At 40.9% G+C, this 14,505-nt stretch overlaps 1 protein-coding gene across 4 annotated transcripts; it reads left to right on the top strand.

The window, feature by feature from the left end:
• Positions 1 to 5,527: 5,527 nt before the first annotated feature.
• LOC120903818 lies at positions 5,528 to 12,384 on the top strand. Of its 4 annotated transcripts, XM_040313448.1 has the most exons (7): positions 5,528 to 5,717; positions 7,671 to 7,741; positions 8,352 to 8,476; positions 10,165 to 10,287; positions 10,449 to 10,654; positions 10,814 to 11,033; positions 11,264 to 12,384. In XM_040313448.1, the coding sequence occupies exons 4-7, from the start codon at positions 10,255 to 10,257 to the stop codon at positions 12,305 to 12,307; spliced, it is 1,503 nt and encodes a 500-aa protein (XP_040169382.1). In that variant the 5' UTR covers positions 5,528 to 5,717; positions 7,671 to 7,741; positions 8,352 to 8,476; positions 10,165 to 10,254; the 3' UTR covers positions 12,308 to 12,384. The 4 variants fall into 4 exon arrangements, with proteins under 4 accessions (XP_040169382.1, XP_040169381.1, XP_040169380.1 ...); XM_040313447.1 differs by lacking the exon at positions 7,671 to 7,741; XM_040313446.1 differs by lacking the exon at positions 7,671 to 7,741 and having other exon boundaries at positions 8,284 to 8,476.
• The last annotated feature ends 2,121 nt before the right edge of the window (positions 12,385 to 14,505 follow it).

The raw sequence follows: 14,505 nt of genomic DNA, 5'->3' as shown, positions 1-14,505 counted from the left end.
AATTCCTCAAATTCGTAACGCTCCCCATGAAGAAACTCCTTTTTTCGAAGGGAATAATATGGAAATGTCCCTAAAAGACAACCTCAACCCCTCGCAAGTTGAAGGTTAGAAAGAAGTCATTGGTAAAAGTTTATTCAATATTCCATGATAGCTTCCCAGTAGGTAATGGTGAACGGGATAGCGAGAAAATGGGAACCACCATGACATTTGAGGAAAGGATGAACACGGATCAGCTCAAAGTAAATGGAAAAAGTAAACAAACTTGGCTGAGCGTGATTGTGATTGGAAAATCATGAAGCAAGGGAGGTCGTGGAAAAAAGTAGGTTAAAAGGTAAGCAGGACAGTATGGAATGATAGATACGGATACGAAAAGCACGGCATGGGACAGCGGTTTCTTGCGGATTAATCATGAAACACACGATACGTCAGTTTGGTATCATAGTTTTGGGGTGTATGTTACATTGCTACGTTTCTTTCTTCAAAATGTTTTTGTCTATCAGAAGGTAGAAAGTTACGTTTTGTGCTTCTTTAGTGTATGAATTTCAACCAATAACTTTCTATACTTGTTATGTGTTTCATTATTGACACATTCTCAATTATTATTCGGCGTTTTTGTACATTTTTTTGTCAATCTATCGGTGTATCCATGGGATTCGGTTAAGATGTCGCGGATGGTGATGTCAATGCCACCGAAACTGCATAGTGGTTGGCTGGCTTTTTGCTATAAAAAACTGTGAGTAAGCTGGGTGTGGCCAGTCCAAAGACGTGATAGCACTCTCTGATCCTGATGGATGGTGTTGTTTTCCAATGCTCTTTCATAAATACATAGCCAAGCTCCAATGAATCGAATGTATTGAACAAAATTCTGCTGCGCTCAGTGTTGTTCATAGTCTTTTAGGATCAAAATATCCTGCAGTACTGTCGATAGTAATCCAAAAGTGTTTATTGATGTGGATGCATGTTCAAGAACAAGGCTTCAAAAATCCGTTATGATGAGAAATGAAGGGTTTGTTGTTTGTGTTATCTCTTATCTCTTCTCTCACATCCCCAATTGGGGTGGACGCAAGCAGTGGTATAGCTTCAAACGACGTGTTTTAGTGTCTAACTTCGTTCTACGAACACCATAATTATAGCCATAATCATAAACAAATTATTAAAACATGACTTATAAGTCACCCTAGATAACAAACTAAATTTCCATCAACACTAATCGGACATCTTAGTTAAGCAATACACAAATGTTTCGTTTTATTCGCAGGCAATCGAGGGAATTCTCCGCTCCAAACTGCTTCTTAGCGTTGTATAAGTGAATTGTTTGTCCATTGCTTGAGTCCTGTTCTGTGGTGTGGTGTCTTCTTCGAGTTTGGGGTCTAATAAATTAGAGTCAATATAGAGAAAGTTCACACGTTTTGTCCTACGTTTTACTTCATGTCTTAATGCAAAACCTCGACCTTCTTGTAAAACTCGTTGTTCATTGTTAGGATTAGAGGCGCTTGAAAAAAGACGTGACGTTGCACAGCTGTATTTTATATCTAAGTTACTTGTAGGTGAGATTGACGCGTCCGAGCTAATAGCAATTTGAATGTCCTCTCAGAACCCAACTAATTAGACGAGCTTATAGTGAAAACAAACCCCAAACTGCGGTGGCTCTTAAATTCCACACTCAATATGATAGTTTTGACTGACATCATGTTACTAACTTACTGTGCTCGCGTGTTTTTGTTCAGTATCTATGTATTATTTATTGCTAATTATGAGAGTTAGGATAGTTTTAAATCATAACATGTAGTATTTAATGATGCCAAAATTGAATCAAATATGAATAAAGTTGTCAACCACGTTTAGGACAAATACAATATCTTAAGCTTGTTACGTAAGCGAAAACATGTGCTCCACTATCTGCCATATCAGAACCAAAGAACCAAAAAACAAAGTCAGTACGCTTCACGATCTTCATGGTCACTTGACAAGAATATCGTGAGCCCTCAGAAACACCGCACACGAATGTGCATGCACTTTGGCAGTGGCATATATCTTAATACCACCATCAGATTGTACTTGAGCAAGCAATGCACCCCCAGTTGAGCAATATGCGTAAAGCGCAAAATTTGTGTACGCGAAAAATGGTGTACACCTTCCCGCGTGCTGGAAACTGTCGCAAACCTGCATTAAGGCTAAAATAACAGTGTGTCATGTGGAGGTGGTTACCATACTGTCCGGAACCGTTCGGTAAGGTTTGTGTGTCATGCGGCCCTTTTACGGTGTCTCCGTATCGTGTGAGGTGATCTGGTTGATTTTGACTTACTTTTTTTTGGGCCGCATGAAACGCATATGCTATAAACCATTTTCATGGGTGGACGGTTTCCCCCGCGTAAAGTATGACATGCCGGGAGCAACGTACGCCAACTGATGAAATGGTGCGGTGGCGTGGGGCATTCACTGTATCTTGATACGGTGTATACGTTGAGTAGTGTTTGATATGATCTAAAAGAATTATTATTAAGAGAATAGGTAAACATTATAATTGTACAAGTTCTCCATTTAAATGATCACGTAGATGCTCATTGGGGAATAAAGTGTTAAATTTTGATATGATCAGGTAAATTTGTAATAAAATATTATCTGTGAATACCTATTCTAATTTCAATCTTATTAAAGTGTTATTTACACATGCCTTTACACGACATACAAAAAAATGCTTCAAACCGATCGAATTTCCTGACAGCTGTTTCTATTTTCTCTTCCTACTTCACTGACCCACTGACTGGTAGGAAAATGCATTTGTCTCCATACTGTTTGCCTCCCCAACTGGTTAATCAATGGCAGTTGCACCGTATCGCTTCGCGCAACCGGTCCCCACATAGCTCTGCCGTTCGATCGTTTCGGTGGTCTAGGTCGTTGTCATGTTGTGATCGCGATCGTGGAATTTGCATAAAGCCGGCAACCCCCGCTCCGATTACGAATGTGGACCAAGCTGGTACTATTTTACGCGTTGCAGTAACCGAACGCGTCAACCAGAAGTTGACTACTACTAGTGCAGACAGCGGCGAATGATGATGATCGATCGTGGAATTTGCATGAAAATGCGCTCCGGATTGCGTCGCATCGGAGAAGGTTGGTTTTTTGTTTGTGAAGTTTGTGCTTGTTTTTTTTCGGGGTTTATTTATCGTCATTCCATTGATTTTGAAACTGGTCAGTTGAGTTTTAAAGTCAAAGCATCCACTCTGATTGAGTGGTTTGGTTTGAATTGGGCGAGAGACATTAGGAATATTAATTAAATTGGGAAGGTTGTTTGTGTGATTTTTTGTGTGCAACTCTGATCAATGTCATTGGATGTATTCGTGTTATTGGTAAATTAAAGGAATAGAATATTTAAAATCTATGCTCCTCACAGTTAATACATAGCAGGTTCATAGGCAGTAAATTGATTTCATTGACCTCTTCCATTCTGTTGAGGGCTTTAATCAATTGCATTGAGAAATCTGCTATAGAATTTAACAAAGCAGTGAACATTGCAGCTTCCAGTAGTTTCTTCCACATTCAACCGCACCAAAGTGCCCACTTCCATAGATTGCATATTTTTAAAACCAACTCACTAGCTTTTCTTCACAGTTGCACCCTAGCGACGCAACCCCAAACCACCCTAATTAGAGAGGTGAGAGAAGAAAGAGAGAGAGAGAGAGAGAGAGAGAGAGAGAGAGAGAGAGAGAGAGAGAGATAGAAAAAAAGGCACAAAACAAACCCATTACCGTTTTATTTCCCAGCAATTGGAAGTTGGAGCGTGAAGAAGAAAAAAAAACAATTATCCGAATGTGAACAAGATCTTGGCAGCGATTGCAGCGGCCGATGAGGTGAATTCAGACAAATAGTCGACTTGTAGCATATTGCACCCGCTGGCCACGTGACGAAGTGCTGGGTAACACCATCTCCTTCCCCCGTACTTTGCGCATTTGCATATCAACTATCAGTAACGTCAAATGCTGGGGAATGGTTTTGGGGTCTTTTGAATTAAGAGAAGATTTACTCTTTAGCATAATGGTTGTTTATGGGCGATAAGAGGAGGGGGTAGGTGTAGGTTCTAACGCAACTCATAAGCTTGTATTGTTGCGCAGATTTGCGCTTAATTCGTGTGCTAGTCTCACGTAGGTTAATGTACGCAGGTCTCATGAATGAAGTAAAAACACATATGCACAGCTAAATGTTTTTATCTATAATTTCTAGAGGTTGTAATGTCATTTAAATACCATAATTAAAAATCATAAGAAAAATAAAATAATGCTACAAAATATGTAAAATACATAAAAATATATTAATATTTCAATCTGCTTCAAGTTTCTGTTGTATCTTTTAACTATTCACAGTGTCACATTTATTATATTTCAATTTATCATACTTTTTTGTTATTTGTCGATTGACTTTCGTTGGTTTTATTTATAAAGCAATTCGATGTTTTTATGTTATTTATTGTTCATTCAGTTTTTCTTTACTTTCTTATTTTATTTATATCTTTTCTAATACGTTACATTACATTTCTATCTTTTGAAAGCTGTGAGGAAATGAAATAGGCAAAAAAGAGCTTGATAATAAATAGGTATATGCTAGTATCTGGTAATGTAAATTGAAGTTTCTTAGTTATTAAAACAATTTAGGGGCGATCCCGTGGTACAGTCGTCAACTCGAACGACTCAATAACATGCCCGTCATGGGTTCAAGCCCAGAATGGACCGTTCCCCCCTAATCAAGGATTGACTATCCAGCTGCGTGGTAATGACTAAAGCCTCGAAAGCCTGTATAGGTCGGCATGTCTTCGTAAGGCGTTAGGCCAAATAGAAGAAGAAAGCAATTTAGATTTAATCGAGTTTGGACTGGAAGAAATACTTTGCCAAAAAGAATGTCTTAGATATTATGTATTAGTTATAAAATTATTTAACAAGACGAGCGAAGCGAATAGTCGATTGTTATAACATTAACATAAACAATAACATTAATAAAAGATTGTTTAAACATTAACATTACATGAACATTAACAAACAATGAAATTACTACACTACAATGGGAGATCACTGGAATAGATGATAGGTTTATCATTATATTTACATCATTTTATCTTCTCAAATGTTCATTTATGGGAAAATCAAATAAAAAAAAGAGCTTTCATTGAGAAATGTTATTGAAATCGCAAGTAAAATATATCTACGATCACATTTACTACGTTTATATTTTTCCCTCATTTTATTCATGGTAAATTGTACATACAAAAGAGACCGTTTCTCCTAAGAGAAAAAAAAAGTCAAAGTTCTGACTAATGAACCAAGGTACTCCAAGTACTACTTACGGTGGGTTTCCTATAAAATCGTCCAATATCACTCCTTCTCGACTACACCACCACTTCGAGGGAGCGCAATCTCCCACCCGCGCAACAACGAAAACAGAACCCCTCTCCGCTAGCGCTTAGGGGGGAGAGGGCTTTTTTTGCGGCTTTCGCGCGCGTTTAAGCCTAACCCGGTGGCCAGCTTTACGGCCCAACACTGTGCACCGATCGATCTGCGTCCGTTCAGTGCCCAGCAGGAGCGTAACATAATCGGACGTGTGTTGTATTCCACCTTCGTTCTGCTCAACTCATAAGTCACTTGTTTCGCGTGTGTGTCTATCCGTATGGTTGCAAATTTGAAAAGTTTGCACAAAGAGCCGTCTCTTTAAAGTGTGATCATAATAGTGTAAGTTGCATTTGTTTGTGTGTTTGCAAGGTGTAATAAAATTGTAATAGCTCTTGTAAGCGTTACGAGTAGATTCGCCACATCAAATAGACATCTGAATGTACTCATCCCAGTGAAAGTGATTTAAAGAAATCAATCGTAAACTGTACCGGTTGCAACAGATCACGATCGGCGACAGATCGTGAAGTGTAAAATCTGCCTATCGCGCAAATCTGTTTCGACCCGCCAATATACACCAGTGTAGTGTCGTGTTGAACGCGTGTAAAAAGCGTGTCTTGTGTCAAAACGCAGGCCACCTCAGATAGGATTAATTGTCGACATCGAGCCGAACAATGTTGCCAATTAGGAGCCCTTTCGTGCAAAGCAACAGAGCGGGCGACACCCGCTGCTGTCCAGCTTCTCGATGGCGCAAACACCGATTTTCGGCCGACTTCCTTTCCAATCAGTTTGCTGGTTGGGAAAGATCGTTCGCTACCATACGCCGCACGCGCAAAAAAAAACAGTTGGGCGGTGCTGGGCAGGATTAGCTATACCTTCCGTGTCAACACCGGATAAACGTGTGTAACCTGTGGGGGTCCGCCGGTGCACCAGCAAACGCCTGCACCGTGGAATGTTAATGCCGTCGATGCGGTAAATCGGTGTACATCATGTGTGGGTAGGGATCCAACTTTGGGTTGTTGTTGTTACTGCTACGTTGGAGAGAAACGATGCGGATATTGTCTGTGCCTTAGGCATCGGTGTGAACCCGGTACGTTTTGTCACCAGCGGCACGACGGAACCGAATATCCGTTCGACGTGAGGTGCATATGTTTTTGGTGATCGATTTGACGATTGGGAATAGTGAAAGAACATGCGTAGGAAGTGAACTGTTTGGTGGAAAGCATTATTGAGTAACTTATTATTTTATGCAATGGATTATTTTTTTTGTGGTCTTGTATGTTTGTTTATTGGTTTTCGTGTGTTTATAATATTTCGCTTCTCTGCGATAGTCATGAGTAGCTTGAAATTGAAATTAATGAAATAGGAAATAGTTACAAATATGCAAAACGTTAAATTTTAAGCATTATATGACTATTAATTTACTTTTCTACGCTTTTGCGTGAAATTATTAGGGGATGGCAAAAGAACTCGTTGTAAAAGTTTAATTAAAAAAAAACCATGTTATTTATCCATGAGGAAGTTAAATATCGTTTGATGCATAAAACCAAAATTAAAACATTCATTTTCACTTTTATGCTGCTCCTTATCGCGCATTTTCTTTGTAATTTTCGTATTTATTCAATTTTATTCTGTCTTTTTCCGGTTTTTTTCTTTTAATTTCAATATTGCACATTGAATATTATTAACTGATTAAGTTTTGCATTTAGTACTTTCATTTTCAATTCCCATTTCCCATCCCCACCACCCTCCTTTGGGAAGGACGAGATACTTACTCAATTGCTCAATTAGCCTGGTATGTCTATGCAGGCCAGCATGATCACGTAGGTCGTTTTGCTAAAAAGAAAAAAATAATATCTACGGTGCAAATATATTTTTTCTCCCTTCATTACTATCTGTTTTTATTATTTTCATAATTTAAGTTCCAAATTTGCTTGCTTCCATTAATGGTAATATTTGATATTGTGTTGTTTATTCATCTTGTTTACTTTTATGTTATTGTGTTATATCCTTATGTCTAGCTATTTTATCTGTTTGCTGTTTAAATTACAAATTTATATGCAAATTGAATATCAACGATAGGCAACAATACACTGTTACCACTAAGGCAATCTGTTATTCCATAATAATCGGACTTTAACACATAGCTGTGATAAATCATAGTATTTAATGTTAATCTTTTTACATTTACATACTTATTATTTTTTATCATACACGCTGGAGATATCGTTGCTATTGTAGGAGTAGTATTATTATGTGACTTTCGATAACAAATCCAATCTTTTCGTTTTTAAGGTCTCTGCCTATTCCCGTAATTTCAATGATTTCAAATCGATGAGATGTTATTCCTTCAATTCTACACAAAAGTGTGTATAAAGCATTTTCAATACAATATTGTTATTTTTTGGACATTTCTTTTGCCTTCTTTTTCTACTAAGAAATTTAAATCTCGCTCAATTTTAACCCTTGAATAATATTTTCTAATACAGGGTTTTCCAGTAGTTCTCTTAGCTATAGGACACTTTATTGAATCTTTCTGCCAGGGAAAGGAACATAATGCGATATGAATTGGGCTCTATAGTAGCCTTGTTGGATAATTCCAATAGGAATTTCCAAGGAGCCTGTCTAAAAAAGGTGCCACAGATTCCAATTTCTATCATATGAAGTTCACTTCCCTCAGTAAGAAAGTGTCCCACAACTATGAGAACCCCTGGAAAACCCTGTATAACTAATATAACTGATAAAATGTGTTTTTACGCAATTAATAACAAGCACACTTTTTATAATCGAATGTGTGCGGTATTAAGAGGGATCTGTTAAAAGACTTGAGCGTCATAAAAAAGAAAGTCAACCTGCATCATCCTCTTAAAGCTATCAAAACTCCTTAAAATGTGCTTGATGTCCACAGCAACACTTTCGCTACATGCTACAAACAATAAACACTTCAAACTCAAATCATTTTTTGCAAAAAACCAGCCCGCTTATACATTTGCATGGTCCGCACCCCAACAATAAAAACGACATCTTCACGTTGCGCAACGCCCGAAAGCTTCGCGTGCTTTGCGCGACCAACTACCCTGGCCCGTGCAGCTCTCTAATTGGTATGTTAATTAAGCGTTAAATAATATCGCTTCTATCTCATTGGCCGCGTTAGGGGAAGGGAAAGAACGGCTGAGGGAGGAAGATGTTGCCTTTGATCCGATCCAGCACGCGTATTTGTATGGGGAGATGCTGAGTTTAATAGCAAACGTGACTACACGCAATTTTCGTGCGATGTTTGCCACTTTCCAGATCAAACGCGTAGGTCAAGATCTTCAGGGCGCCCCTGTCCGCGGTATAGGGAAACCATTAGAAACGATCGTGTGTAGCAGCTCCCCTGCAGTGGCGTGCGTTATTGTTGTTGGTGGTTGCGTGTTATGCCTTGTTTGCGGGGGTGCCCGCTTTTGACCAACATGTCCCAATTAGACAAACACCGATGTTTCGACACGCACGGTTAGGTACAGTGTTTTTTTGATGGCATGCTTTCGCCACTCCGTACGATGTTTATGACCCACAGCCCCAATCAAAGTTCTGACGGCTAATGGGAACCACCAATAGGTCGTTTATGGACCACCGCTGCATGATTAAGACGCGTAGGACAAAGGTGTTTGTTTTTAAGGGTGCCGGGTCAAGGTGAACACGGATGATCTGGAAGATCCAGAGAACCGTTCTTGTCATTTAAGCATGGTGTTGCGATGGAGTTCGTGATTTTATTAGGCCATTGAGTTGAACTGTGTCTGAAGAAGTTGAAGGTTAACGCTGAATGGTTTATTGTACCTATTCGATTTTGGGGGATAATGTTAAGATATCCTAGATTAAGTAATCTTTGAAATTTTATCATTATAAGAGGATTATTACATTTTAATGAGCCAACATAGGTTGTATCGTCCTCGTCCTTCGCAAACCTATGTTGGGGTAAGAGGTGGGATTTATCATCATCGTCATCTGTAACCGTTACTATTTCATATGCAACTTACTTACAAGGTTTTCCAGGAGTGTTCATAGCTGTGTCACACTTTATTGACTCTTTCTTACATGAAATGAACTTAATGTAAAGAGAATTGGACTCTATAGCCTTGTCGGACCAAGCTAATAGGAATTTCCAAGGAGCCTGTTCAAAAAGAGTGCCATAGAGTCCAATTTCCATCATATAAAGTTCACCTCCTGTAAGAAAGAGTCAAGGAAGTGTCACAATACTATAAGAACCCATGGAAAACTCTGTACTTACTTATCCGGTGCTACAACCGCTTTGCGGTCTGGGACTGCCTCAGGAGTGTCCGAAAAGGCTCACGGTCTCGCTCCGTTATGCAAGCCTGCATAGAAAATCTGAGTAAAATTGATCTAGACCTATAATGTCTTTGGTTTTTCGTTTAAAAACAGTATCTGTAATACAATGTATGCTAATATTATGCATACAAAGAGGAGCTCTTTAAATTCCATCATTTAAATAACTGGATATTTACAATTGTTATCAACAAATCACTTGTCGTTCGCCCTAGTTGCGCATACAATTCGCCAACCAAATATAACTGCAATGGAAGGTCACTGGCAATTGCGGCTAGCAAAATATATCGGTCCCGGAGGTTGGCCTTACCAACCGCTGGTCGCATTTTTGGCGTGTGAAGAAGTTATTTGTGTGAAAAGCGACAAAACCACATGTAATAAACATAGTGAAAGAGAGAGGAACAAAAAAACTAACACCCATCCAAACTAAACGCAAACGGTTTTGTTTCATTTTTCCCTTTTTCAGCTCTAGCCACTTGCATTTGCAACCGCAACGACACGCGGGTTCACCCTGTGGATGTGCTGAAATCATTCCGAACCTAGGTGGGAACCGAAAATGCAGTCAAGGTGTTCGTTGGCAATCATGAAGGTAAGGCCGGCAGTAAGACAATGTTAGCACCCTAGTGCGCTCCGGGCATGGTAACGCCAGGGAAATTGTCTTCGGTTTGTTTTCTGCTTGAACAATGTTAGCTTAAATACATACACACAAAAACGTTCTCTTTCTATCTCCCACACACCCCCTTTTGACAGCTTACTTGGGGCTTGGTGGTGACGCTTGGCACGCTCGCAGGGCTGCCTGCATGTGACGCCGTGGCGGCCGAATCTCCCGAGCCGGCATCACTGCTGCGGCCTCGTGACGTCAATCCACACCCGTACCAGCACGCCTACGAGGGTATAGCCATCTTCGACCGGAACCTCATTACCAACAGCGAGAAATTCACCCAAAATCTGCTCAAGTAAGCACCCGTTGCCAATGGAAATGATGGGATGGAACGCCCCGCTTACTGCGTGAATCGGTTAGCAGGCGCGCCATCGGTTTGATAGGGCTGCCATATTGTCACAGTAGTGTAGTATAATAATCTCCCACGATCTATTACGGTCTCTGCCCTTCGCAGCCAAGGTCCCGTGCAGTTCCCACGGCTGCGAGACGGAAGCTCGGTTAACGCACTGCCCTACCCGTACGAAACGCTTGCCCTGAAGGAACGCCACCAGAAGATGGTACGGTTTTCCGGTGCCGATAGCCAGACGGTGAAACCGGCGTATCAAGCGTTGGCCAAACATGCGGCCCGTGTGCTCGGCAAGAGCTATGCCGTGGAAGACATCGACAGCCTCAATGTGAGTAATCGTAAGCTCATCTTCACCGTTTTATTGCTTTTATTGTGGGAATTGAGAATGTAACATAAATTAAGTCATTATTAAATATTCAACATTCACATTAAATAAAATGTTGCCAATGCCAATTTTAGTTAAGGCCAACAAGTTCTTAGTTAGTTTGTACGTGACCAAATTCTGACCATTATCTAAACACAATCACAAAATCCTCCTATTTTCTTCTACCGACCCAGGAGGCGGCTACGGACGTTAAGAAAAATTATGTATTTTCATACGCCGTCAAGGATACGGCCTCGGGTGATGATTTTTCGCACACCCAACAGCAGCATCAGGACGGTGCAGTCAAGGGCAGCTACAAGGTACACCTTCCCGATGGACGCATGCAGATCGTCAAGTACATCGCCGACAACAATGGCTACCGTGCGGACGTTACCTATGAAAATGAACCTGCGGGTGTTGTGCCGGCATCAGCAGTAGCATCAGCAGCAGCAACGGCACAAGCGGCACCAGTGGCTCCCACTGGACCGGTCAGTCCCATCGCCTATCAGAGGTACTACGCAAGCACTCCCGTGCAGCAACCACAGCAACAATACATCACGCACCAGATTCGACCAGCTCGACTGTACTATGCCGCACAAAATCCGACCCAAATTCCGGCTCCTTTCTATCCCTCCCAACTCCGACCGAGTGATGTGAAGATTCATAGCTACAACACGGCTCCCCATGCCGGGGCAGTGATCGCTTCGACGACCACCCAGGCGACCCCCGTTGCTGGAGCATATCTGGCCGCCTTCCCGGCAGCGGGCAACCTAGCATACATTGCGACAGCACCCGTAAACGGTGGACCGATCAGAACGCTACAGCTACAATCGAACGGTGGTGGTGCTGCCGGCACGATAGCGGTCCCCGTAACAGCAATTCCGCTGGCAGCGTACCGTGACATCAATGTGCCGCCGTCACCACCCGTCCAGCCGCTTGGTGTAGCGTTCGCTTCGGCCGGTAGACGTACGACGGTTTATGCTGATCAGGCGCGTGTTTCGCCCCAAGGTTCGGGCACGCTACAACAAGTGATCTACCAGCAGCAGCAGCAGCAATCGCAACAGCAACCACAAAGCTTGGACTACGGGTACGTGCAGATTCCAGTTGACAATCGGGTGTACAAACGAAACACGGATCACAGCACGGAGGTAATGGCCGGTTCTAAGGCACCCAAGAATGTGGCGCAAAAGCCACGGAATCAAACCAAACGCCACCAGCAGGAGCAGAAAACGCTGTAAATCGTGCGTCTGGTGGTTGTAATGATCTTTCTATCTAATAGCTAATTATTTGTAATAAAAATATTGGTAACAGTCTACTATTTGGATGGTCTTTCAATGTGTTTTCAAAGAAAAGTCGATCATTGGTGGGACCGTGGCTGTACAACAAGAATCAGAATGCGATTTAACAAGACAAGAATTAAAATGCGAAAATTTTAAATTCTATTTTACTTACTTAATTACTTACTTATCCGGCACTACAATCGCTTTACTGACTTGGATTGTTGTATGAGTGTGCGAAACCGCTCACGATATCGCGCTTTCGTCTGCCAATCCGTTCTTAATGGCGAACGCCTCCAAACCATCTTGCTGGCCTAAAAGAACTTTATGGACTGGGTCGTCCGGTTCCGGTTGAACTGGGACGTTCAATATTGGTTTTAGGTAACCAAAAGAGGACATCCCGAATTTAGTACTTTCTCAATTTTCTGATTCGGTTATTTTTCTCTAGAAAACTGTGAACTATCCGAAACTACCACAGGGTAATCGCCGCCTCTTCTCTCACGTTGTAAGAATTTGCAACCTTTTAACAATAATACGAACAATAATACGAACAGCAATAAAAACCTCATCTAACCAAATCAAAAGTTGTTTTAAATGAACCCCTTCATTCTATAACAGTTTCGCTCATATTACAGTTTAAATTGAAGAATTGTGTTCGTTAAACATGTGTGCGTATCAGGTAGCAGCAGTTGTACTGCTTACCTGCCATATGCCGCTGTTATAACGAGCGAAACGCATAGACAACGCATCCAAAGGACATGTGTAGCCATGAGGAAACTTTTCTGTGTCTCTTTTGCCTTGTCCTTGCCTTTAGATCCTGATGAGTGAAGCATGCATACCTTTCAGGTACGTTCGTGGTATAAGCCTATCCCTGCTACGTTAATGGTAAAGATAGAATCGTATGCAATCGGCTCTGCATTCGGGCGTGGGCATGCAGGCCCGTGGGCGTCGTGTGTACGCGGGCTATGGCACCCTTTTTGGACAGGCTCCTTGGAAATTCCTATTGGATTTGTCCAACAAAAGTGTTATAGAGTCCAATTCCCGTAACATTAAGTTCATTTCACGCAAGAAAGAAGCAATAGAGTGTCCCACAGCCATGAGAACTTCTGGTAAACCTTGTATCGACCAGTATGATCACTAAATGAGTAAATCCATCTCATTTCACAGAATGGATTTTCGAAGTGCTTACTGAACTTTAAATAAGTGCTTTTCTTGAAATACCGAAAAAATAGACAAACAACCGTGAAAAAGCTATTAAGGCCTTGGTCTATTGATCTGTAAACTTTGTAATAATACTATATGCGCCTTGAGCGTTGTACATACTTGGCCGATGTATACTTGACCACCTGCTTACCATCACCTATGTCCATATTACCGAATGCTGCTGTGCTACCCATAAAAAATAATAATAATAATTTTCGAATTAGATCATAAATTACTGTGTATATGAATAATTCCTTCTTAAGCTTTATCTATGATTAAACAACTCTATTTTAACTCTAGTATTATGCTCTTGAGATTTACATATCACGTACTATAGAGGCCGATTTGATAGATAAGCAAAACAACTCTTCAGATGATTTACAATTCACAAATATTTGACATAAATTACAGCTCGTTTTATCAACATTTTGATTGGATGTACTTCACAATCACACCAACCACTTCACGGCCAATTGTCGAAGGTCAAGAGTTAACATATGTTCAATAAGCGTAGTATGGGGGTGAACTAGGCTGCAGTACACCATACAACGCCCATTCACTGAAATAGATCGTTTCGCGAACGCGTGGTTGAACTAAAAATAAATAACCATAAATTTTCGCCGTTAATTTTGCTTGCGCTTCTCTTCACGCGTCATACCACAGTATCACATGCAGCGAACATGCTTTTACGCGTAGCCGTTAGTGATATTTCACTTTTAATTCTTTCCATTTTGATGCTTCCGAGTATGGATTTCAGTATCCGGAAGCACTTTTTATAGCTTTAACAAAACGCACCTGCAAGTCACGAAAACAAAAGCAACTTCTTTACAAGCCAATGATAATTTTCGCATCAACTTCATAGAATTAACTACGCCGGAAAAACAAACGACAATCTTACCTGTACTAGAATGTTATCTACCGAAAAGGCACTACATTTCATAGCGATAGAAACACTG

The sequence above is a fragment of the Anopheles arabiensis genome, chromosome 3 (assembly GCF_016920715.1).
Source record: "Anopheles arabiensis isolate DONGOLA chromosome 3, AaraD3, whole genome shotgun sequence".
In the NCBI taxonomy this organism is placed as follows: domain Eukaryota; kingdom Metazoa; phylum Arthropoda; class Insecta; order Diptera; family Culicidae; genus Anopheles; species Anopheles arabiensis.
Note: the sequence above shows the minus strand (reverse complement) of the source record. Positions and strands in the feature narration are given on the sequence as shown.

Coding starts and splice junctions, on each gene's coding strand:
- LOC120903818 (XM_040313449.1), top strand. CDS start 10,255: ATGCAGTCAAGGTGTTCGTTGGCAATCATGAAG. Junction 10,288..10,448: donor GTTCGTTGGCAATCATGAAG/GTAAGGCCGGCA, acceptor CCCTTTTGACAG/CTTACTTGGGGCTTGGTGGT. Junction 10,655..10,813: donor TTCACCCAAAATCTGCTCAA/GTAAGCACCCGT, acceptor TGCCCTTCGCAG/CCAAGGTCCCGTGCAGTTCC.